Genomic DNA, 27,088 nt, shown 5'->3' on the forward strand with positions numbered 1-27,088 from the left:
AGAAGATGGTCCTGCTAGTAGTGTCATTTTGCGAATGATGCACCCTTGCATCGGCGTGTGGCAATATGGTCATGTTGAAATCATAGCCAACAATTAGGGTCACTGAACTACCCCACTCGACGTGCCTTTCCCTAACATTGAACAACCGATTGGCGTTGCGATGAATCAGGCCGCTACACACTCAACCATTCTCATGAAGATGAAGGAGATCGTAGAGGTGTATCCAGGATCCACCATAAGGAATGTGGTTGTTATTGTGCATGTTTACTTCAATGACTCACAATGTCAAGCTGCCAAGGATGCTAGTGTCATTTTTGGGCTCAACATGATGCGAACTATCCATGTGCCTACCACGTCTGCCATTGTTTAAGGGCTCGACAAGAAGGTCATTAGCTATACTGAGAAGAACATTTTCATTTTTGATCCCGGTGGTAGGATTCATGGTTTGCATTCCCTTACAATCCAATCCCCCATGTTTTATTTCTATTCCTCAACGTAATGGCTTCGTCCACTCAGCCCCATGGAACACTAGTTAGCTTTACCTCTGCCTTTGCATCACTTTCTTCTCTTGCAATGATCCATTTTTGGAGCCTCTATGTGAAACCATGGTTTGAAGTCCCTCTTCAACCTTGAGGACAAGGTTGATTTTCCAGTGGTAGGTAATGATAGCAACACCAGTTGTAACATGTCCCATAATAGACCTAAGAGGACTACTAAGAAGTCCATCCATTTACGTGATTATGTGTCCCATAACAGTTGGAGAATATCCCATCACATATCATTTTGTTACTACTACATATCATTCTGTTATTGCCTTTTATCCATCATCCATTTCCGTTGTAACCATTTCAGTGTAAGTTTGTTAGTCGTGTAGTGGTAGCTGACCAATATTGGGCCATAATCATGGAATATGTTCAGCTATAAACATGCTATCAGCAATATCAGTAAACAAAGAATAATTATGAAATACCTGTTTAGTGTAGTTAGCATAGCATAATGTAGTCATGTTCCTAACATATATGGGTTTGGGTTTGCATAGGGTGTCCAGGGATAAAGTAAGTTAAGACTAACTAAAATGCTAATATATTTAAACTCGAATTTATTAGGCATGGGTTTAACAAAAAGATTGGGCTTAATCTATTTGTATGAAATATGAACTTTAAATGTTGTTAGTATTTGTGTACTTGTATAAGATTTAGATGAGATCAAAGAAGGAAGAACACAATTAGGGGTTTCGAATTATTGAGTTTCAAGCCAAAAGATAAGGTGCATGCATATTGGGAATTGAATTTTTATCACTAAGGTTTAGGTGGCTTAAATGCAAAGTGAAAGATTGCATTTTACTAGATGAAGATTATTTGAATGGATGCATTGGAAGATTCCAAGAGAACTTATTTACTGTAGTTGGTGGCAATCTTCACTATAAATAGAGAAGAAACACTCATGTAGAGAGAGTGTGTGAGAAGAAAGATTGTGAATCAAAGTCACTTTGTTGAGAAAAGTGTCTTGGTGTAAGAGTGTTATCATTTCTTATAACCATTGAGTGAGGTACCTAGGTGATGCAAGCTCCATTGGAGCTTGTAGGCCTAGGATCTTCTTCATCAATGGATTTCTTTGCTTCTTGGAAGATGAATGGCAGCGGAATGGAGAAAGGAAGAGAGAGAGGAGACGCCACTTCAAGGAGAAGATGAGTCTAGAAGAAGCTCACCACCATAGAAGGCCATGGATAAGAGTTTGGAGGAAGAAGGAGATGAATGAAGGGAGAGGGAGAGAAGAGCACGAAATTTTGTGCTCTAAATGAGCTTTGAGATCTGAAGTTTAATATTCAAATGATCAAAGTTGAAAAAAATGCACACACATGACCTCTATTTATAGCCTAAGTGTCACACAAAATTGGAGGGAAATTCAAATTTCACTTGAATTTGAAATTGAATTTGTGGAGCCAAACTTTGGAGCCAAAATTTCACTAATTATGATTAGTGAATTTTAGTTATGGTTCAGCCCACTAATCCAAGATCAATTCCAAGATTCTCCACTAAGTGTGCTTAGGTGTCATGAGGCATGAAAAGCATGAAGGACATGCACAAAGTGTGACTATATGATGTGGCAATGGGGTGTAGTAAGCAAATGCTCACCTCCCCCTCTAAAATTTAATTGGATTGGGCTTCTATCAATTCAATTAAATTTATTTCCAACCACACACATCAAATATCCACTTAGTGCATGCAAAATTACAAAACTACCCCTAATACAAAACTAGTCTAGGTGCCCAAAAATACAAGGGCTGAAAAATCCTATATTTCTAGGGTACCCTACCTACAATATGGAGCCCTAAATACAAGGACCAAATATAATGACATCCTAGTCTAATATGTACAAAGATAATTGGACCCAACCTTGGCCTATGGGCTCAAAAATCTACCCTAAGGTTCATGAGAACCCTAGGGCCTTCTTCAGCAGCTCTAGCCCAATCTTCTTGGAGCCTCTTGCTCATGGTTCTAGTGATTGGTCCCTTCCTAGGAAGGATTGCATCACTAGGTTTGTAAAGTGATACACTATTTGGGGTCTGTTACAATTTTGTAATCATTTTTGTGATAATGAAATACTTTTTGAGACGATTCCATGAACGTAAGCAAGAAGTGTCGAATCACGTTAAATTCTTGTGTTTGTTATTATTTTTCTACAGTATAATCCTTGTGTGTGTTCTCACAATCCTTTGTAGGTGTGAGTAATTTTTTTGTGAGAATATTGATTACCCAATACGAATCCCTAACAATCATACCCATTGTCATCACATAAAATAGAAAATTGATGAACAATAACATTATATTTAATTTTGATTTCATATTTTGTCTTACATTTTAAGTCACTAATGTCTTGTTCTTCCTGAGTAGTAATCAGTTGTGTGAATTGTGATGCTTCAATCTTGTGGGAACAATATCTGACTTGTTGATTTGTTGCTTGTTCCACCATTATATTTGTTGCACTTACTTAAATCGCTTATTTGTTTATGAGAGCACGTTGGTGGTTTAACATAGTAATAGACCAAAAGATAATTAAATGTCTCATGTAGGAGAAATTATTGCATGGTGCCTATTATGGTTAAGGACTACTTAATAATGATCATAGATAATAAGGTATAATCATTATAATTATTTCTAATATCTGCTTCTTCCTACAGTGGTAGAGCAATCTCAAGTTGAACCTCCACTTCACCCATTATTGGTCGCTCATTTGGATCAAACTTCAAGCATCTTTCTGTGATATCCATAACTACTTCCCAACACTCTGGTGCAATCTTGCCTTTGAGATTAGGATCAATATTCTCCTCAACAGGATGTTTTTGCTTGTTTTCAACATTTGTTAGCTTGTCTTTGCATATCGCTTCTAGTAGAACTACACCAAAAGAGTAAACATCGCATTTTTCTATTAATGTATTGTTTTGTGGAATCTCTAGGGCAGCATAGCCATATGTACCTATAAGTAAAAGTATCTATTTATAATATATAAAAGTTGAGCTCCTTACTATTACGCTGCCACGACAACACAATTGATGATTTGAAGGAAGAGAGTATTCTTTTGTGTCTATCACTATTCCCTTTTCCTTCTCCATTCTTTAATGTTACTCACAACATAACAAAACCATATACCAAAAGAGTAAATATAATATTCTTACTTTATCATTAATTATAAATTTTGTTTAAATAATAATTTTGTATAATTCATCAATATATATTTCTTTACACAATAGAATATAATATAAAATATTATATTTTCACATCTCCCTTTTTAATGGGTTATTTTCAGAAATAAAGTTATTAAGGTTACTTTGCGGACAAACATAACCTCAAAAAATATATCTTTTCTTTGTTTTGAATTTTAGGGATCTTAATAAAATATCAATAATCACCGGAAACACATTACGTTAGATCATCAAGAGGGGTTGTGAAAAATACTTGGATCCATGATAAGCAGCGGAGTTGATGAGTCTGAGGAACTGTTGGTTTTGTGTTCTTCCTCAACCAAATCATCGTTTTCCTTTTGGAACCTTAGGTTTCTTGTTAGATGGGGAGAAGAGAATACAATTTCTGATTTTGGTGTATCGGGGACCACAATCTTGCTTTAGGTTTTAACCTGTTAGAGTTCCCATTATTCCCTAATGAGCCAAACTAGTTTCCGCTTATCAAGCCCATATTAATTTCTGATGATAGTCCAATAGGCTCACCAAATTAGATCACTTTTATTGAGCTCATAAATGTAAATAACTAATATAAATGATAAATATAATATGTAGCCCACACTAATTAATTAATTAGGAATTATAAAATTTCTAACAATCTCCCACTTGAGCTTCATATTAACCTTAATCATTTATATTGCAAAAGTCTTTAGGTGCGTAATCATAAGTTATTTACTTTTAGACTTTCCTTAAACAATTTGGTTCATCTTATATAGTAACACAAAACCATTGTAGTTTTCCTCACAATCCAACGTGATTGAGCCACAATGATCACCAATGTCACATATACTTGGTGACATAGATCAAATATGGATAAGCAGCATGAAAATAACATGCAATGTGATCTTATTCATGTTCATTTCCAACTAATCCAAACTTCATTTTTTATAGAGATCAATCCAAACACAATATAATTATTGCAAACAAAACAAGCTCAGAATGAAATGATTATCTTCAACTTTATTTTATAGAAAATCAATCTATACAAATATCTGAAAAACATAAGGCATATATAGAACATAAATGGGACTCCCACTAAACTAAGGTACTATAAGGAATCACTCCCATATGATCAGTGTGCTCATGAAAAACTTTAGTTACCAAACCTTTCGTAAGTGTGGGTCAACTAGCATATCATTAGTCCTTAAATGTTCTATGGAAATTTGTATATTATGAACTCTTTCTTTAACAACCAAAAACTTGATGTCAATGAACTTTGATTTGGTTGCACTCCTATTGTTGTTGGAGTAAAGAACTGCTAAGTTTTTGTCACAATAAATCTTTAATGGTCTTTCAATGCCGTCAACCACACATAAACCAGTGACAAAATTTCTTAGCCATATCCCATGGTTGGATGTCTCAAAACAAGCAATGAACTTCGCGGCCATGGTCGAAGAAGCTATGAAAGTCTGTTTAGCAGACTTCCAAGAGATAGCTCCTCCAGTCAGCATAAATATGTATCCAAATGTGGAGCGTTTGCTATCTTGACATCCAGCAAAATCAGAGTCTGAGTACCTAATGATCTCCAAATTCTCAGACTTCTAATAAGTGAACATGTATCCTTTTGTTCTCTTTAGGTAACGCATCACACGTTTTGCTGCTTTCCAATGCTGCATTCCAAGATTACTCAAATATCTGCCCATAACTCCTACTACAAATGCTATATCGGGACGAGTGCAAACTTGAGCATACATTAGACTTCCTACTGCTGATGCATAAGGAATCTTTTGCATCTCTATTCTTTCAAGGTCATTATTGGGGCATTGTTTGAGACTAAATTTTTCTCCTTTAGCTATCGAGGTATCTCCAGGTTTACTATCTTTCATGTTGATTTTATCTAAGACCTTATCGATATAACTCTCTTGTGACAACCTTAGGATACCTTGATAGCGATCTCTTAGTATCTTGATTCCTAATACAAAAGAGGCTTCCCCAAGATCTTTCATCTAAAAAATTTTCATCATAAATTTCTTAGTCTCTTGTAAGAAGCTTATATCGTTGCTAGCAAGTAGTATATCATCGATATATAACACCAAGAATGAGTATTTACTCCCACTAAACTTGTGGTATACACAATCATCAACCGCATTTGCCTCAAAATCATATGAGGTAATGACTTGATGGAACTTGTAATACCATTGACGGGAAGCTTGTTTCAAACCGTAGATGGATTTATTTAGTTTGCAAACCATATACTTTGAGTCACCTGATACAAAGTTTTCTGGTTGCATCATATAAATTGTTTCTTCAATGTCACCATTTAGAAATGCAGTCTTAACATCCATCTGACGTAGTTCTAAATCATAATGAGCTACCAGTGCCATTATGGTTCTAAAAGAATCCTTTGAAGATACTAGAGAAAAAGGTTTCTTTATAGTCAATGCCTTCCTTTTGGGTAAATCCTTTAGCAACTAGACGAGCCTTATATCTCTTGACATTGCCCTTTGAATCCCTTTTGGTTTTAAATATCCATTTGCAACCAATAGGTTTCACACTTTTAGGCAATTCGACGAGATCCCAAACATCATTGTCTTGCATAGATTTCATCTCATCCTTCATGGCATTGATCTAGTTTTGAGAGTTAGAACTACGCATGGCTTGACAGAAGTTAATCGGATCATCCTCTGTTAAACCAATGCCATCCTCATGTTCTTGGAGAAAGATAATATAATCATCAGGGATTGCACTTCTCCTATCTCTATCAGATCTCTTTAATGGCACTTCTTGAGGTTGTTGAGGTTGCTATATAGGTATTTGAGGAGGAACCTCATCGTTGTCTTGTTCTTGAACAATGTCATCAACAATAGTTTGAACATTGTTTTCTATTACTGAAGTTGTTTCTTGAACAACAATAGGTATGAGAACCTGAGCACTGGTAATAACAGGTTCTTCCTCAAAGACAACTTTCCTTATGTTCTCTTCCTTCCCAAACTCAACTTCCTCAAGAAATCTTGCATTTCCCATTTCAAATATTGATCTTAAAGTGGGATCATAAAACTTATAGCCCCGAGAGCGTTCAACATAGCCAACAAAATAGCAGCTAATTGTTCTTGAATCCAGTTTTCTTTCATGTGGCCTATAAGGCCGCGTCTGAGTCGGACAACCCTAAATATGCAGATGCTTAATGCTTGGCTTTTTGCCAGTCCAAAGTTCATAAGGGGTTTTATTGACTACTTTACTTGGCACCCTATTAAGGATGTAAGTTGCAGTCAGGCTTCTCCCCAAAGTGACTCTGGCCAAGAAGAATGACTAACCATACTTCTCACCATATCCTTAAGAGTTCAGTTTCGTCGTTCTGCAACACCATTCATGCTAGGTTTTCCTGGCATAGTGTATTGTGGAACAATTCCACACTCTTTGAGAAAAAACGCAAAAGGTCTTGGACGTTGTTCTCCTGATCCATCATATCTACCATAGTACTCACCACCACAGTTAGATTTGACAGCCTTAATTTTCTTTCCAAGTTGAAGTTCAACTTCAGCCTTGAAACTCTTAAAAACGTCTAGGGATTGGGACTTTTCATGTATCAAATAAAGGTAACCATATCTAGAGTAGTCATCTATGAACGAGACAAAGTATTGTTGCCTATTTCAAGAAGGTGTTGGAAAAGGACCACAAATGTCTGTATGTACCAGTTCTAAGATGTCTTTAGCTCTTTTGACACCTAATTTCCTTATGTTTGTTCATTTTCCCTTTATGCATTCAACACAGACTTCAAAGTCTAATAAATCTAAAGGTTCAAGAATTTCATCCGACACAAGTCTCTGAATTCTCTGTTTAGAAATATGACCTAAGCGTTTGTGCCATAAAGTGGTTGAATTCTCTTTTAATTTCCTTTTTGTACCACGTGAATTTGTTTGTAGTATTTCATTATAGGAACAACTAACATCCAACATATATAGATTATCAATTAAGGAATCGAAACAAATCAAATTTGAATTCTGGTAGAGACTAACTTTATTATTTCCAAATGAACAAGAAAAACCAAACTTGTCCAAACTAGAAATAGAAATTAAATTCCGTCTAAAAGGCGGTACAACAAAAGTCTCAAACAAATATAAATAAAATCCAGTCTTTAACTGCAATCTAAAAGTTCCTATAGCCTCCACCACAACCTTTTTGCCATCGCCAACAAATATGAATCTTTCATCATCACTTGGTAGTCGGCTCCACAGGCAACCCTACATGGTTACACTTATGTGAGTAGTAGCACCAAAATCTACCCACCAAGAGCAAGAGATTTACCTTTCTTTACACGCCATGTGGTGTACTTGGGACACTCTTTCTTCATGTGTCCAAACTTCTTGCAGAAGTAGTAGGTAAATTCCTCATCCTTCTTTGGTTTCTTTTGCTTAGAAGACCCTTTAGCAGCACCCTTAGTTTTCTTTCTTTTCCTATTTTGAGAGGTGGAGCTTACATGAGCACTTTCAGATCTGTCTCTCTGTAGCCTCTCCTTCTCTTACACACAGTGAGATATAAGCTCATTAAGGGATCATTTGTCCTTCTGAGTGTTATAACTCACTTTGAATTGCCCAAAGTGTGTAGGCACTGAGATCAAAACAAAATGCATGAGCAGGTCTTCACTAAGCTCTAACTTAAGTGCTTTCAGTTTAGATGCCAAGTTAGACATTTCCATTATGTACTCCCTTATATTACTTTTGCCCTTATACTTCATGGAGATGAGTTTAGCCAAAAGGTTACTCGTCTTCGCCTTCTCATTTTTGGCAAAGTACTGTTCAATTTCATCAATAAATTTCTTTGCATTTTCACCCTCAGAAATAAAGTTCCGAAACTCTTCTGGAATAGAGCACTTCATAATCATAATGCATATTCGATTGGAACAATCCCATTTCACAAATTTTCCCTTCCGGAGTGAAAGTGGGTCGTTCTGTTCTCAATGCCAAATCCAAATCCATACAGCCGAGAACAATTTTTACGACTTCCTTCCAGACCTTAAAATTTGTCCCATTCAGCATAGGGATACTGTTCACTTGAGCAGATACATTTGCAGCACTAGCAACAGAAAATGAATAATAATAAAAATAAAAATAATTAGATGCTCACAAATAAGCCAACAAGTTATTATATATATATATACATATATATAAAACAAGATATGTGTAAAATAGTTCACATAACAAACTCATCACAAGATACCCAAGACAACATTGATTCATAGTCTTTGGACAGAGAAATTAATTTGTAATAGGTACTCTCAACACAATGATCAAATATTGACAATAAATTCTGTCAAATCATAGTCTTTCTTTGGACCAACTATAATTCACATGAAAACACCTTATAATTATCACACATTTATCATCGCAAGTACAAAATTATTTAGCCAAATTATGTCTTCCTTTGGGCTGAGCACAATTTGCATAAATAATTTTATACTAATATCTATGCAATTTTAATTAAATTAATTTACGCAATAGAGATTGCTTTGATAATATATTGTTTCAATCAACTCAATCAAAATTACCAAACATACAAAAAAGAATAATTTTGAGGGTTTGTAATTTCTGAATTTACACCAAAACATAATGGGAATCACCAATTAATACACATAATTCACAAATAAAAACAAGGAAAACAAAAATAAAATGCAAAAGCCAAATTGCATTTAACGATACACAACAGGGGTTCTCTTATAATGATGATATAATAAAGCCAAAGATTATGTATCACATGTCATGACATGTATGGCATGGATTCATGGCATGCATAAGGAAACAAAACCAACAGCCATAACAAAAAAAAAACAAACACGTGAATGAGAAGCAAAAAGGGAAAAAAATAGTTTTTTCTCGTGGAATCCGAACGCAAAACATGAATGTGCATGTGATGATTATTATATCGTGATCAAAAAGAAAAAAATATTTCCAAACTTACAATCATAATTATAATTGCAAAGATAAAATCCCAAAATAAAATTAGGGTTCATGTAACAAAATAATACAGGTATAACACAAACCAAATAACTTTAATTCCCAATAATCTAACAATAATGGTGGCTCTGATATTACTTGTTTGGAATTTTAGGGATCTTAATAAAATACCAATAATCACCGAAGACACATTACGTTAGATTATCAAGAGGGGTTGTGAAAAATACTTGAATCCATGATAAGCAGCGGAATTGATAAGTCTGAGAAATTGTTGGTTTTGTGTTCTTCCTCAACCAAATCATCGTTTTCCTTTTGGGACCTTAGGCTTCTCGTCAGATGGGGAGAAGGGAATACAATTTATAACTTTGGTGTATCGGGGACCACAACCTTACTTTAGGTTTTAACCTGTTAGAGTTCCCATTATTTCCTAACGGGCCAAACTAGTTTCCGTTTATCAAGCCCATATTAATTTCTGATGATAGTCCAATAGGCTCATCAAATTAGATCACTTTTATTGAGTCTATAAATGTAAATAACTAATATATATGATAAATATAATATGTAGTCCACACTAATTAATTAATTAGGAATTATAAAATTTCTAACATTCTTTTCTTACTACTATTTTCTTTTCTTTATATATATATATATATATATATATATATATATATATATAATCTTTAAATAACATTTAAATAAAAAATTGTTCCATAATTTCCTATCTCTTTATTTTTATATTAGCATGTTTATTTAATTTGATATTTATTTATTTATTTGAGATGTTTCTTTACTATCTTAAGCATTGTTTTCAATTCAACTTATTTAATAAATAAATAATTTTAATTCAATTAAGTCTATATCATACTTTTTGCTTACAATAGTTTATTTATTTTATTTACTATTATAATTTTAATTTACTAAAAATTATATTTTAATAATTGTTAGATGAGTATTCAATCAACTCAACTTCAAGTACAAAGATCTATATCAACCTTTGCAGAGTTCAAGATAGGGTAAAATGGACTTTCCTCTTTTATTTTATTTCATTATACACATTTTATTACATTCAACAAACAAAATCGTTAGTTTATTCTAATTTTTTTGTTGATGTAGTTAAAAAATTATAAATTTTATTCTAAATAACTATTTTTCAAGAAAAAATGGAGCAACATCAAATAAAAGAACTATCTTCTTCAAGTTCTGTTAACACTGATCTTGACAAGAGAATGTCAAAAAATAAAAGACCTTTGCAATATATAATGTCAATGGAATGAGTATCAGAATCACACGTATGCTAACCTACCATGATCTTCATACTTATAATATTCAATAATACTTGATTTTTTTAGTTTTAATATATATGAAATAATAGGATAATGTGTTCACAAGTCATGAAACAGTCAATGAGATCGATGATATGTTTGGTTGAAATTATGTTGCATGTGAGAGATGTCAAAAGAAAGTTACAAAAGAGGAAAATCAATACACTTGTAGAGAATGCAAACGACCATCAAAGTACCTAACAACAAGGTTTAATATTTATATATAATAAAATATTTTTTATAACATAATTAAATAAATATTACAAATTTTAAAATCTTTTTTAGGTTCAAGATACAATTGAAAGTCTCTAATGACATCGGTGCAACAACATTCACAATATTCAACAAATTCTAAACACAACAATGTTTGAACTCCTTCACACTCAAAATGCAAATAAGGCTGACATACCCTCAATGTTGTATACCCTTTGCAAATAGGCCTTTAATTTTGAAATCAAGCTCACAACTTGAAGGAAGGATTTCAAACCTATATCATCACAAGGACTTTTATCTCAAAAAATATCATTTAGCATGATCCTCTCCTCAAAGAAATTAAACAAGTAACCATATTTATAATTTATTTACATTTTTACTTGTACAAAATATTAATAGTTTTGTCCACCAATTAATATTTTTATTAAAAAAAGAGTACACTTCACCATAATAAATATCATCAAATGAGTGAGATGAAGAACTAATTATAAGTCAAAGCCCAAAGCTACAAACATCTAACAAATCAAAAGATGCATCTTTATCATCTAATAAAGAAGTTTATCAAATCTCATAAAATCCATTAAGAAAAAAGGCGAATAAACAAACTGTCACAAGTCAAAGTCAAATGCTACAATTATCTAAGAAGTCAAAAGATGCATCTTCATCATCAAAATAAGAAGAAAGTACATGGAAGAAAAAATGTGAAAAAATAATCTGTCATAAGTAAAAGCTCAAAGTTACAAGCATCTGAGAAGTAAAAAAAGATGCATCTTCATCATCAAATGAAGTTTATTCCATCTCAGGAAAAGTTTAAAAAGAAGCATACACAAAAAAAAAAAATTCAACAACAGTCACCAACAAAAGTAAATAAATACAAAAAGTCTATTTAAATGAATAATTTTGAGTGTTTTATTCGCATCATTTTTATGTGTTTTATCATTATGATTGACTATTTTTCTTTCATTAAATATTTTTTTTGGTTGTTTTATTATGTCAATTTCACTTTATTCTTATATTGTTCTTTTAAAATTTATACATAATACTTATTTTTATCTTCACGTTAATCAACTTTAGTTGAGTGATCAACCTCTAATTTTGAAATATTCCCTTATAAATATATTAATAAATAAAAAATATCTTAATTTATACGTAATTTTTTAATCTCCTTTAATAAAAAATAATATGAAATATCATTGACAATTATATTTTTAAATTTAATTTATCAAATAAATAATTTATTTAAATATTTCTTTAATTATTTATAAACCCGCTTAACACTTCGTATTTGTCCAGTTAGTGTAACATTTCAGCAAACTTCTTTTCAGTAAACCAAGAACAAAACAAAAAAATAAATACCTACAAAGCCTTCTTTTGATATTGTCTTTGGTTTTGGCTTTGACGCAGAATGCGGTCCTCTTAAGGAAAGCTGGAAGTCTGAGAGTTTGGCCATATTGTTGCCATCCCAAAGAATTTTATAAGGTGTTACGTCACGATATAAGATGGTTCGCTTGGTGACACCATTGTGTTGAACAGAACCTTTATATACAGTATGAAGGTCTCCGCTTCCAACTATTTGGTCGTGAAAATTGATGGCACAGATCTTCTATTACTGTTGGATACCGTTGCTGAGATGAACTTGTATGCTTTGACAGCAGAAGCTCAAATATTTGATAAGCATTATCCCAATTGTAGATGCCTGTTTTGTTTTCAATCACAACTAAGATTCAAGTTTCATTCTTAATAGCTAGCTTTATCTGAACTCAATTTGATAATGAACATGAATACTCATCTTTTGGAATGAAAACTAAAAAGTATAAAACGTACTTTCCTTTGGGAGATGCTTTATGGCTATCTAATTTAGACTCTAATATATGATGATTGTAATGATGAATTTACAAATTAAGAGTAATTTAAGGAGTACCATTCATGTGTACAAATTTCATTAGTCATTACTACATTTTGTAGTTTCAGGAATGTGGTTTGACGGAATAGGTGTAAATGTATGTATGATTTTCCTCCAACATGAAGCAACCAAATTGAATTTGCTTTTATCAGTTTTTCTTTATGGCAACAATTAAAATTTAGTTAACATAAATGAACTTGAATTAGTGCATAAAATCAACTAGCTCTTGGATAGTCTTTTACAATTTATTTTTACATGCCTTGTTAATCAGCATCCAGTTTTTAATTTATATGGACTAGATTGTTACCAGCTAGTAATTAAACATTGTATGTTCTGAAATGTTGATTGTTCCGGAACTGCTATAGATCCAGAATAGGAGGACTATAGTAAACAGAGAACGAGGCTAAAACACCAGTTCACACCAAATTCTTGTTTGGGGATTATTTCTACATGGACTTACACTATTACACAGACGCAAACTTTGTACAACTAGACTAAATTTAAAGTAGACACTGGGCCATCTTCTTTGCTGCATGTGATGTAAAACTAACATAAAAAAAAGAAGAAGAAATATATATACCCAAAATAATAAAATAAAATCAGTTCATAGAGATATTGAATATCACATAAGATTTCATAGGTTGAGAAACCTGGAGATGAAGGCAAGGCTGAAACAATGCTTTAAAATTCTGTGGCTTCTGTATCTTGTCCGGTTCTTCTCAATTATCCTGTCCAAGTGTTAGAGTTCAGATAATTTTATTTTTGCCACGGCCTATATGACAAGTGTCCTGAAATTACATCTTTTATTCGAAGAAAAAAAAGAGTTGAGCTATTAACAATTTAACATGCCACGTAACAGTTTTGGGTGAAGTGATGCTGTTTCTTGTGCTTATTTTCTTTGAAGGTATTTTTTTTTTAAATGAAAAACTCTTCATTTTATTCAATCAGAGATAAATTCTATACATCAGATTATAAAAGAAGCAGAGATTTGGTGAGGATAATAAAGAAGCAGTGATAATTTGGCTAGCTATGCTCAACTTAGGTACTTTAAGAAAAATGTTTTAGAAGTATGTGTGAATATGTTCCAAGTATCCAAAGGTGACATAGGATCGATAGAAAATGTCTCCATAGTTTATAAAGAACTTATCAGGTCATTAGATAACTTGAAATAGTATTTTTAAAATTACCATTACTTATTAAATTAAATTATTATAAAGAGTGTAAGTATGATACTTTCTAACGCGGTTCATTTAATCATTTTTTTTCCTACTTTGTATTTAGATTCTCGTTGATATTCTAAAATCATATTAAAATATTAATTAATGTAATCTTAAAAAATAATATTTATATATTCACCAAAAATCTTTAGTTTTTATTGAAAAAATAATTATGAGTCTAAAGTAAATATTAAATTTAAATATTTTAAATAAATTTTACTAATAACTAATTTTTCTAAAAAAATATATATATGTAAACATAAATTATTTTATTTTAAAGTAAATTGTAATCGAAATCTATTTTTTTTAGGAAAATAAAACACACGCAGACGCAACTATTGTTGCGATCTATGTAATAAAATATTTTCAATGGAGCATCTAAAGTGTCTCAGTTGCAGAACCTCACATTTGGGTGAATAAGAGATTGATTAACCATAAGGACTCCATATTTTGTGCTGAACTGAATTGAAGGTGGTATCTTCTTCTTCTAATTTCTTTTGTTCCATGCTATGTTTATCCTTAACTGGATATTGTTAATTATGCTCCTATAAATTGATTCTGTATCGAGTTTCCCTGATACACTTTTCTGGTTTAAATTTATGCTTACAACAAATTCCAAGCTGTAGTAGAATCATGCTTCATATGAAATCATACATCGTATTCTTTAAAGAATTTTTAGACATACATTATTTTTTCCAAAGTCAAGTGCCGGTCTGCTTCTGACAGTGGAGGGATTTACTTGCAATATTTGAAGTAACTAGGAACAAAAGTACACCAAAATTAGATTTTTATGGTTTCTTAAACATGGATCGGAGGAATATACTATAGATTTAGCTTTGTATACAAAGTTCAACTGCTTTCAAGATCCTTTCCCCCCTTTCTTTTTTATTCTTCTCACTGCTTTTCAATCTTAAGTTTATCCTTTCCAATCTTAGCCTATTTTTTGTACTTGAAGTTTAAATATTTTAATTTTGCCCAGTTTTGTTTTTAATCCCCCTTTTGCAATTTGAAATGGAAAATGGGGGAAGAAGTAGGAAAATGTTCCTCTGATTGCCAAGAATTTAAGTATTAGAGTCAAAACCATTTGTTTTGCAAAATCATATGAAAATTTAACTAATTGATACACATTCATAATTTCATATATCACCTGTATAGAAAGGAATTCTATTCATCTATTTTAGTTGTAAAATAGAAGGCCAATTTTTACAAGAGTGAAGTATCAGAGTCAAATGTAATGTAAATATATGACAAGTAGATAGAAGTTTTAACTCATAATTTTGTTCTTGAAGGAGACAGAAAAATCAAGATGGTTGAGGCAGTTGTGTCCTTTGCAGTTGAAAGGCTTCACAACCTACCGACGGAAGAGGCCAGATTGTTAACTGGGGTGAGTGACAAAGCCAAAAGCATGCAAAATGAACTGAAGAGGATGCAATGCTTCCTAAGAGATGCTGAGAGAAAGAAGGATAAAAATGATACTATAAAGAATTATATTTCAGAGGTGGGAAAACTAGCCTATGATGCAGAGGATGTGATTGAAATATATGCTATTAAGGTTGCATTAGGCATAAGTGTTGGAACTAAAAATCCACTCGCCAAAACTAAACATCTTCACAAAGTTGGCACTGAGCAATATCAATAAATTCTCGAATAGATGACCTCACAAGAAACTTACAAACCTATGGTTTGACTGCAATAGAAGACGGTGAAGAGGCATCTGAGGTGCAAAGACAATTGAGAAGGTCTTATTCTCACATAGTTGAAGAGTTCATTGTTGGCTTAGATAAGGACACAGACAAAGTGGTGGACTGGCTATTAAATGAAAATTAGTATTGTCGATTTGTTTATATTTGTGGAATGGGTGGTCTTGGTAAAACTACACATGCCAAAAGCATTTACCATTACAATGCTATTAGGTGAAACTTTGATGGTTTTGCTTGGGCATATATATCTCAGCAATGCAAGAAAAGAGACGTTTGGGAGGGAATTTTACTGAAGCTTATTTCTCCTACCAAAGAGGAAAGGGATGGGATTACGAAGATGAAAGATGATGAACTGGCAAGGAAGTTGTTTAAAGTTCAGCAAGATAAAAAATGTTTGATCATCCTGGATGACATATGGAGCAATGAGGCATGGGACATTCTAAGTCCTGCTTTTCCATCACAAAATACAAGGTGTAAGATAGTTTTTACATCCCACAATAAAGACATTTCATTGCATGTAGATCCTGAAGGCTTGTTCCACGAACCAAGTTGATTAAATCCAGAGGACAGTTGGGCATTGTTTAAGAAAAAAGCTTTTCCAAGACAAGATAATCCTGGTAACTAGAAATGTCTTCAGTGAGCAAACTTATTTAACTAGAAATTTCCATATAATTTGTTTCATTTTTTCATCTCCAATTCCCCAAGTCTCTCATCTATCTTTCATATTTATCAGTTATGTGATCACCAGAGGAAAGTGAGAAAAGCACTTTCTTTTATCTTTTTTTTTTCTCTTTTGAAGAATTCACATACTTATTATTAATTCTTTTAAGCATATCTTTTTAAGTAAAAATAGTGTTTGTTTCTCTTTTATAAAGCATAAATAAATGGCCATAAGTTGATTTTTTATTTTGTAATAAGTGGTAGTTCAGGTGTCTACTGTCTAAGGAATAGAAAGACTATGTTAAAGCCATATGTTGTAATACGAGAAAAACGAAGGGAATGAGTGTTGAGAAAACATAGAGTGCTCTGCTTTCATAAGAAATTAGATATCAGCCCCATGTGGTGCAGATAGATGAATTAAATTATTTTAAATTTTATTTAATTAAAAACTATTTATTTTATTTTTATATATTTTAAGTTATTTTGTACGTGGTTTGTAATAATTATTGTTCAATTCAAAGTTGTATCTGTATAAGCTTCTTCATATCATGATGGAAACATGGAAATGTTTAAAAACTTCTCATGTCTTGTTTTTCTACATATACCTATAAGAAAGAATTTCTGTATGCTTGTTTATGGTGCCATTTTGTGTTAATGTGATAATTAGAATATGCCTTTTGCAGAATCCACGGTTTCTGATGAGTTTATAAGATTAGGCAGAGAAATGGTTGCAAAGTGTGCTGGTCTGCCTTTGACTATCATTGTTCTTGGAGGGCTTTTGGCTACAAAGGAGAGAGTTAGTGACTGGGATACAATAGGAGGAGAGGTACGTGAGAAGCAAAAATTAGATGAAGTGTTGGATTTAAGTTACCAGGACTTGCCTTGTCAACTGAAACCATGTTTCTCTATTTAAGTCAATTCCCTGAAGACTGAGATTCCAAGAACTAAACTAATTCAGTTATGGGTAGCAGAAGGTGTTGTTTCTCTTCAATATGAGACTAAATGGGACGAGGCAATGGAGGATGTTGCTGAATGCTACCTGGGTAACTTAATCAGCCGCTGCATGGTTCAAGTTGGTCAGATGGGGTCTACTGGTAGGATTAAAACCTGTCGGCTCCATGATTTAATGTGTGATCTGTGTTTGCCATAGGCCAGAAAAGAAAATTTTCTTTATATTATTAATGGATCACAACAAAATAGTACCATTGATGTTTCTTCTTCATCTAATTTATCAGATGCAAGACGAATTGATGAAGTTCGTAGGCTTGCTGTCTTCTTGGATCAACATGCTGATCAATTGATTCCACAGGACAAGCAAGTGAATGAACACCTCAGATCCCTTGTGTTTTTTAATGATAAGAAGTGTACATGCTAAATAGGGATCCAGTCAAAGGTGTTTTTGTGAAGTTCAAATTATTTCAAGTTCTAGATCTTGAGGGAATTAAGGGGGTGAAGGGACAGTCATTGCCTAAAGAAGTGGGAAATCTTTTATGGTTGAAGTTTCTGAGTCTAAAAAGGACTCGCATACAGATACTGCCATCTTCCTTGGGCAATTTGGATAATTTGCAATTCCTAAATTTGCAAACGATCAATAAAGTATTTAGCCGTGGAAATTCCAAATGTAATATGTAAGTTGAAACGGTTGAGGCATCTATATCTTCCAAATTGGTGTGGGAATGCTACTAACAACCTGCAACTGGAAAATCTGGCCAATTTACAGACAATAGTAAATTTTCTTGCCTGCAAATGTGATGTAAAAGATCTATTGAAGTTGAAAAAACTCAGAAAGCTAGTACTGAAGGACCCAAGACATTTTCAAAAGTTTAGTGAAAGTTTCAGTCCCCCTAATAAAAGGTTGGATTGCCTTTTATCCTTGTCTTTAAGGACTGACATGCTTTCCTTCCCTGAAAATGTTGTAGATGTTGAAAAATTGGTGCTAGGCTGTCCTTCCCTTCGAAAATTGCAGGTCGAAGGGTGGATGGAAAGGCTGCCAGCAGCCTCACTGTTTCCTCCACAGCTTTCAAAGTTGACTCTATGGGGATGTAGACTTGTGCAAGACCCATTGGTAACATTAGAGAAGCTTCTTAACTTGAAGTTTCTAAATGGGTGGGATATGTTTGTCGGAAAGAAAATGGCATGCTCACCAAATGGTTTTCCTCAACTAAAGGTTCTAGTACTTCGTGGCTTACCTAATTTAGATCAGTGGACTATAGAGGACCAAGCCATGCCTAATCTTTACCGATTGAGTATATCCGATTGCAACAATTTAAAGACAGTTCCTGATGGACTAAAATTTATCACTAGTCTTCGGGAGCTGGAAATCAGATGGATGCCTAAATCATTCAAGACCAGGCTTGGAACTGCTGGAGAGGATTACCACAAAGTCCAACATGTGCCATCGATTGTATTTTTGAACTAAGGACGTAAGTTGAAAAGATTAAATTTCATGTTGAAGTGACTTTCTTTCTCAAATTTCTTCCTTATTAGCTTTCTATTGTGTATGTTCTTCTGTCTTTTATGTATTGGTTGATCTCATTACTGTCTTCTGACAAACAAATAATAAGTAGGGCACTGCTATTCTCCAATGATTATAGATTATGTTATTTGAACTTTTAGAGTCTTGTTTTTTATTATTCAATGAAAAAGGAAGTTATTTTGTTATGATTTGTTATACAATAATTTCTGCTTACAATTTTTTGTACTTTTGCAGTGAAGCAATAGCCTATACTCTCGTGGATATGATAGATATACAATAATCTTTTCATGGTGGGGGGTGGTGAGATTTCTGGCGGGTGATGTTTTGTTTTGATTTTATTGATTTTGGGACTACTTAAAACTGCCACACAAATCATATTCTAAAATGAATTAATATATAAATTTTTGAAATTAAGAACTACTAGAAATCACATTTTTTTGAATCGTCACAAAATGCACCGTTTGGCATGTCAATCTCCAAGGACTAAAGTAGACATTTTTAAATTAGGGGGACTAAAAAATATTTTTAAATTTGGAGGACAAAATAAAATTGATTCTAACTTGAGAGACCAAAGATCTATTTAAGCTAATAATTTTTCTTATAGTAAATTTTTCGTTCCATGTAACTAACTTATGGTTTGTTTGTTTGTGAAGAGAAAAATAGAATAGATAAAATTAAAAGAGTTAATTAAAAAAAGAAAAATAGAATGAAAGTAAAATTCAATGTTGAGTTGCTTGGTTAGAGAAATGGAGTGAAATCTAAGTAGTATTGTTTGAGTTGAATGAAGTGAGAGAAGAGAATTGACCTAATTATAAATTTTATCATCAAAGTTTTATTTTTGTAAAAATTTTATCATTCAAGTTTTTATTTTTTTTTTCCTTTTACCACCATTAACGGAAAATAGACGATTTTGATGAATTTTTACATTGGTTATAACCACAACTGATGTAGAAAAATATTTTATACATCAATTATAACTACAATTGATATAATGAAATTTAGAAAAAAAAATTTTACATCCTCTTTTTCCTAATGTGATGGTAAAATGTACAAAAATAAAAAATTTGAATAGTAAAATTTGTGAAATATTAAAAGTTTAATGGTAAAATTTGGGAAAAAAAAACTTGAGTGGTAAAATTTGGGAAATTATAAAAGTTGGGCAGTAAAATGATCAAAAATAAATTTTGGGTAGTCAAATTTACAAAATAATGAAAATTTGACGATAAAATTTGCATTTAAGTAAAAAAAAATGGTAAAAAAAATACTATTATACCTCAACATGGGCGTGCTTCTAAACTTAAATAATCTATCGAAAAGGATGCATAATTGGTTAAATTGTAAGATTGACATTACAAATAATTGATTTTGGTTGAAGGCTCTTGAAGTTTGAAGCACAGTTCCTTAGAGGAATGTAAGTGTTATAGGTTTATGATTATGGGATTCACCTTTGTGACAAAACAAGAGAAAAACAAAGGCAAAAGTGTCTTTAAAGAGTACTTTCAATAATTTATTTCTTAAGTCACAATCATCTTATTTATAAATTAATTAAATTTTAAAACATTAATAGATTTATTTAAACTATTATTATACGAAATATTTTTTTTTGGTAATGACTAATTTGATAAGCGTGGGAAATTTTGAAAATTTGGATTGAAGTATCCCCTATTTATCATTGACAACGGTAACTGTATCATTGAAAATTTTAATGGTAAAAAATCAAAAAGGAGAATGTAACTGCAAATTTTTAACATTAAAATTTTATCATTGACAACGGTAAGAAAAAACGTCGCTAGCAACAGCTACTAGCAAGGGTAACTTTACTTCTTTTTTTTTTTTTTTTTTGAAAAGGCAAGGGTAACTTTATTTAAAAATTGTATATATATATTTTTTTTTTTAAAAATAAGCACCGATGTTTAGGTTTTTATTTTTATAAAAGTACCCAGGGTGTTTGATTTTGAGGAAACAAATAGAGTAAATAAAAAAAAAAGATAAATAAAGTATAGAAATATAAGATAGGAAGTTGAGTTGTTTTGTTTAAGAAAAATAAGTGAAAATAAAATGAAAATATAATAATAAAAATACTGATATACCCTTATGCATGTGTGATTTTTTTTTATCAAAATGTGAATAAGATTTATTGTAAAAAAAAAAAAAGAGGGACACAAATATAAGAAATGTTCTTGACCAGTGAGATCCACTTTGCCAAAATTAAATCTGTCTCAAAATAGGGCATCATGTTAGTTCCGTCTTCGGACCGAACAGGGCGTTAAAGAAACAATCGATGCTTATTTGCAACTCATTTGTATGCTCCGGCAATGGAAAAAGCTACATGACACCGTTGCAGTTGCTCTAAAGCCTCAGCTTGTTGTTGTTAGCGTAGCTGTAGTTCTTCACAATCTTAACAAGGACGATCCCAAAAAATGTAATGCATATCAAACTTTTTTTGGAAACAGCAAAAAGATTATTATTCTAGGGTACAAGGAGAACCAAAAGAGAAATACATACGTGTATGGGTTACTGTTCCTCCTTCATAAGCTGGTGCATAACTATACCCCACCCCTCTATAACAAAACTTATTTTCACGTATAATCATCTTCACTAAACACCTTACCTGATTTTTGTCTTCCCTAAGCCCTATTTGGATTGAAGGAAAGTGATGAAATGAATGAGGATGAAGTGCGGTCACCTCACTAATTACAACTAATTAGTTGATAGCTGGGTCAGTGAGCTGAAGTTCATTGTAGTGAAGCTGCTAATTATTCGCAAATCGTGTGGTGATAATCGACTTTTGGCCTATTTGATTATGATTTATGACTGAAGTTGGCAAATCGTGTGGTTGAGTATATTCTTGATCAACTCCATCAGCTTCATTCCATCAAATGAAGAAGTGGGTTTATGAGGAAGTCTTACACTATTTGGTATCTCATTAGGATCTTATTTGAGGGATTTTCTTAACACAAAATTCCTGCATATATATAATGAATCATTCAATGAGGCAATGCCTAGTGATTCTCAAATGAATAACTTCGCATTGAGAGATTGCATTGCATGTTGGTGTTTGAGGGATTGGAATCAATTGTGGATGTTGGTGGTGGAACTAGAACCACAGTCAAGATTACTGTGAAACATTGGAGTTGTCCTCTTTTTATTTATTTTTACCACTAACTTTGGAGTTGTCCTAGAAGCAATTTTTCCTGCCTAGACTATGGGCATTTAATACATTTTATTTGCTCCTGAATATTTTACTTTTATTTTCTAAGTATGTATTACTACTAATTGTTATCCATTTGTTGGGAAGAGTAGATAAATGGAATGTATTAATTTGTTGAGCACAAGATACACAAAAACAAATAATATATACACACTGTCTTGAATAAAAGTAAAATTACATAGGTCCCTCCCTAAAACACTAGCACATGAACCGCCACTGCAACATATACAATATTTAGCAATATTTTTTCCTAACACTTGTTAAAAATATGATAAATTTTTTTGACAACATTTAAAAAATATTTAATATGTTTTTGTGATATTTTATGTTATACATAACTCATGTTGTTAAACCCTTTATCAACATAGACTATACATAACATTTGATAAAATATCACAAAAATATATTAGTAACGTTTATTTATATTTGATAATATTTTTAAAATGTTAAAAAAAGTTTTTAACAATATTTTTAATAAGTATTAGACAAAAAATATTATTAAAAATTACACGTATAATAGTGATTAACAGTCAGTTTTGTCTTCAAACCCGTGGATAACAAAGATAATCTCATGATCAATAATGCAAAACCTGACGTACAGACGAGTGATGAGAGGAAAGTGCAAGTAATAACTAATAAGCACATCCGAATTAAGGTTTTTTACCCGTACAGACGAGTGTCCTTAATAACTTAATTTTCTTAGATCCACCAAGTGTTGCTTGAGCTATATAATCGGGTACAATTTGTATTGTGGAGAGCTGGGTTAGTGGCACAACATGTCATGGGTATGAATATGAATTATATGATGTACCGGTGTAGGTATGAGATGATAATCGTGAAATATGTGTGGGAAGGGACAGGTTATTGTTTTTGAGGAAAGCAGCGACGCGTTCTTCTTCTGTTTGTACATATGTACGCTATTTGATGGTCTACATTGATATTTCTTTTGCTTTGTAGATAATTTATATATAATAATATTATTTTCCTATGATAATAAAATAAAAAAATACTAATGCAAAACCTCACATAAACTGTCACGTGTCATTTCACAGGTTTGGTCCCCACCTTGTATTAGCATAGTTATGACCGAGGGAGGCGTGGCCCCCAAACTTGAAATATAATGAATTTAAGGTAGCTCTGTTTTTAGTTATGAATTTAATGTCTCCAACTACATAAATAGTTTTTTTTTTCTTAAGTTGTCTCGTCAAAAGTGAAACTTGAATCAAAAATAAATATTTCTCTTCTAATAAAATCTAATTTCAATCCAAAAATTAAGAATTTAAATTTCGAACCACTTCATTAAAAAATATAAGTTAACTCTTTTCAAACCGTTGTTGTTGTCCAAATATTAATAATGTTTGCATGTAGGAAATGCACGAATGAGTTAATTAAACCATGAATATTGAATTAGCTATACTGTAGTCAATTGCAGTTTGGTTTGACGGAAAACACGGTGCTAATTAAGGCATTATAATTTGTAGCCACGTATATTCGTGTAGTTTCCTACAATGAAATTTTGTAACATTTGGCATTTTCTTTTGAATGGTATACGTACATTAATGTTATTCAGGGATATGTGAAACTTTTTATAAAGGGCGGCAGCCAATTCTGAAACACCACAAAACACAACAAAAAAAGAATCAGATGCAATTATGGCTTCTAGCAATGGCCGAAAAGCAAGTGAGATCTTTCAAGGCCAAGCTCTCATATACAGACACATGTTTGCCTTCATAGATTCTATGTGCCTCAAAACGATTATTGAGCTTGGAATACCAGACATAATCCACAAGCACGGCCAACCCATTACTCTTTCTGAGTTGGTGTCAATTCTACATGTTCCACCAGCTAGAGTAGGTCACGTTCAGAGCCTCATGCACTACCTGTCACACCATAGATTCTTTGAAAGTGTAAGAATCCATGAAAAAGAAGCATATGCTCTCACTGCTGCTTCAGAGCTACTTGTAAAAAGCAGTGAACTTTCTTTAGCTCCAATGGTTGAGTACATCCTTGATCCAACTCTATCAGCTTCATTCCATCAAATGAAAAAGTGGGTTTATGAGGAAGATCTCTCAGTATTTGATATCTCCTTAGGGTGTAGTTTATGGGATTTTCTTAACAAAAACCCTGCATACAACGAGTCATTCAATGAGGCAATGGCTAGAGATTCTCAAATGAGTAATTTGGCATTGAGAGATTGCAAGTTGGTGTTTGAGGGACTGGAATCCATTGTGGATGTTGGTGGTGGAACTGGAGCCACTGCCAGGATGATCTCTGAAGCATTTCCTGACTTGAAATGCGTTGTGCTTGACCGTCCTCACGTTCTGGAGAACTTGTCCGAAAGCAACAATTTGACATATGTTGGTGGGGACATGTTCAAATCTATTCCTAAGGCTGATGCAGTTCTGCTTAAGGTTTGTAAATTTTATTTATTTCATACCACATATAGCTCACTTCTCACATAAAGTTATGGACCTCATTTTTGTTCTTTTATTCTTGCAGTGGATTCTTCATGATTGGACTGATAAAGACTGCATAAAGATATTAGAGAATTGTAAAGAAGCTATTTCTTCAAATAATGGCAAAAGAGGAAAAATAATCGTCATAGATATGGTGATACAAGAAAAGCAAGATGAGCATAAAGTTACAGAACTAAAGCTCCTTTGGGATGTAGCCATGGCATGTGTATTAAATGGAAAAGAGAGAAATGAAGAAGAATGGAAGAAACTCTTCATGGAAGCAGGGTTCCAAGACTACAAAATATCTCCCTTGACCGGGTTTCTGTCTCTTATTGAGATCTATCCTTAGATAATTATGTTTTATTTTTTATTTTTTATTAGTTTCATGTTATGAACTGAATTATGTTGTTGTAATATGTATTTCTTTTGGTACAGAAGTTGTAATATGTATTTGATATTAGTTTTAGAACTTATGAATATGGAAGAACTAGTGGAGCAAAGGCACTGGGAGAATAATATCTGTTGTTGTGCTTCTCTCTCCGCACAAATTCACATCAATTGAATTTGGATTGCGATAATTGACTCGCTTGCAGAGAGAGAGAGAGAGAGTGTGGCATAGCACCATATTGTTTTCTTAACGTTATTATCGTATTGTAACTTTATTGTTTTTTGGGATAATATTGTACCGGTAACTTATGGTCGTTATAATATATGTCATTCTTGTTATACGATATTTTGAGTGTATTTAGGCTGATATTTAACGTATAAAGTTGGAATGGGACAAAACAAAATTACACCCCTCCTAATAAAAGCAGAGTTTTTTTTTTCTTGTCAGTACCAAAAACAAAAAACCTAGAAAAATGACACTAAAATTTTTTATGTGGAAAAACATTTTTATGTAAAAGCTAAAAACTATGAAATCAAGTCAATAAATATTTTTACTATTAAAAGCAAGATTAAAATAACTTTTTTAATACAAGAGAATATCTCTCATGAAAACTAAAACTTTTTTCTCATTATCACTCTTATTTTGCTTCTCTTTGGATGGAATGAAAGGAGATGCTCTAACTCTTCACAAGTCTCCCTATTTATAGAAGATGAGTATGACTTCCTTCAAGAGTGAGTAGTAAATGTCAATAAATGAGTTACATTCACAAAGTTCTTTGCAATTTCAATCTTCACTTTCTTAAGAAGAGTGTGTAAGTTTCAAGGTTTCAAGCTCTTGGAAAAGTGTTCCACAACTTCCTATATGTGCTCCTCAATTTTTTATATTTGAATTTACCTATTTACTTGAATTTGAACCAACCTTAATTATGGGGGAAATTTCTAACCAATCATAGATGAGTAATATGTAACACCTTGTTTTTCGTGAAATAAAAAAAATTATTTAAAAATTAATAGAAGTTTTAGAAATAAAATAAATGAGATAAAAGAATTTTTGTTAATTAAAATAAGGGTTTGATAGTATTATAAAATAGATAGATAAAAATGATGTTTTAGAAAATAAAAGGATATTTTAATTGATTATTTATTTAATGAAAAAGTAAAATAAAGTTTATTTTATAAAATAATAAAATAAATAAATAAAATAAATAATAATCTCAAAGTACTTTAGTTATAAATAAAGACATATTATGTTAGTTTTTAGAATTATGATAGTCTTTATAGTCTTCATTCTTCCCAAATTTATTCTCTCTTCATCCTCTCTCAAAATTCTCTCTTTTATTTGTATACACTCAAATTTGTCTCAATAAAACTATGATATTTGACATGGTAACCGTTGATTGTTGTGCAATTTGAATATCACCTTTGGAACTCATTTTCGCACATTTACACGGTTGAAATTTACAAAATAATATTTGTAGAAATAGAAATATCAAAAGACAATAAAATTATGGACCTCACTTCTTCATGGTTGGACTCATAAAGATTGCATAAAGATATTAGAGAATTGTAAAGAAGATATTTCTTCAAATAATGAAAGAGGAAAAATAATTGTCGAAGGTGGGGACATGTTCAAATCTATTCCTAAGGCTGATGCAGTTCTACTTAAGGTTTGTAAATTTTATTTATTTCATACCATATATAGCTCATTTTTCACATAAAGTTATGGACCTAATTTATGTTCTTTTATTCTTGCAGTGGATTCTTCATGATTGAACTGAATTATGTTGTTGTAATATGTATTTCTTTTGGTACAGAAGTTGTAATATGTATTTGATATTAGTTTTAGAACTTATGAATATGGAAGAACTAGTGGAGGCATTGGGAGAATAATATATATCTGTTGTTATGCTTCT

The 27,088-nt window shown here is 32.2% G+C and overlaps 1 protein-coding gene, 1 long non-coding RNA gene and 1 pseudogene across 2 annotated transcripts; 2 read left to right on the forward strand and 1 right to left on the reverse strand.

Annotated features, from left to right (window-relative positions):
• Positions 1-7,739: 7,739 nt before the first annotated feature.
• Positions 7,740-13,828, reverse strand: LOC114422731. The gene is made up of 3 exons (XR_003668719.1): positions 13,719-13,828; positions 12,522-12,861; positions 7,740-8,752 (listed from the first exon to the last, which is right to left on the reverse strand). It is a non-coding gene; the product is annotated as an uncharacterized LOC114422731 (long non-coding RNA).
• Positions 13,829-14,650: 822 nt separating this feature from the next.
• On the forward strand, positions 14,651-19,306 carry LOC114424019 (annotated as a pseudogene).
• A 4,594-nt stretch (positions 19,307-23,900) lies between these two features.
• LOC114422730 (isoflavone 7-O-methyltransferase-like) lies at positions 23,901-25,514 on the forward strand. Its single transcript, XM_028389232.1, has 2 exons — positions 23,901-24,743; positions 24,832-25,514. Exons 1-2 carry the CDS (start codon positions 23,985-23,987, stop codon positions 25,135-25,137), a joined length of 1,065 nt encoding a protein of 354 aa, XP_028245033.1. The 5' UTR covers positions 23,901-23,984; the 3' UTR covers positions 25,138-25,514.
• Positions 25,515-27,088: the final 1,574 nt, after the last annotated feature.

Source organism: Glycine soja, chromosome 8, assembly GCF_004193775.1.
Source record: "Glycine soja cultivar W05 chromosome 8, ASM419377v2, whole genome shotgun sequence".
Classification (NCBI taxonomy): Eukaryota; Viridiplantae; Streptophyta; class Magnoliopsida; order Fabales; family Fabaceae; genus Glycine; species Glycine soja.

Bases quoted from the DNA above. Each gene is read 5' to 3' on its own strand.
- LOC114422730 (XM_028389232.1), top strand. From the start codon at position 23,985: ATGGCTTCTAGCAATGGCCGAAAAGCAAGTGAGATCTTTCAAGGCCAA. The intron at 24,744-24,831 runs GTTTGTAAATTT...TTATTCTTGCAG, and splicing joins CTGATGCAGTTCTGCTTAAG to TGGATTCTTCATGATTGGAC.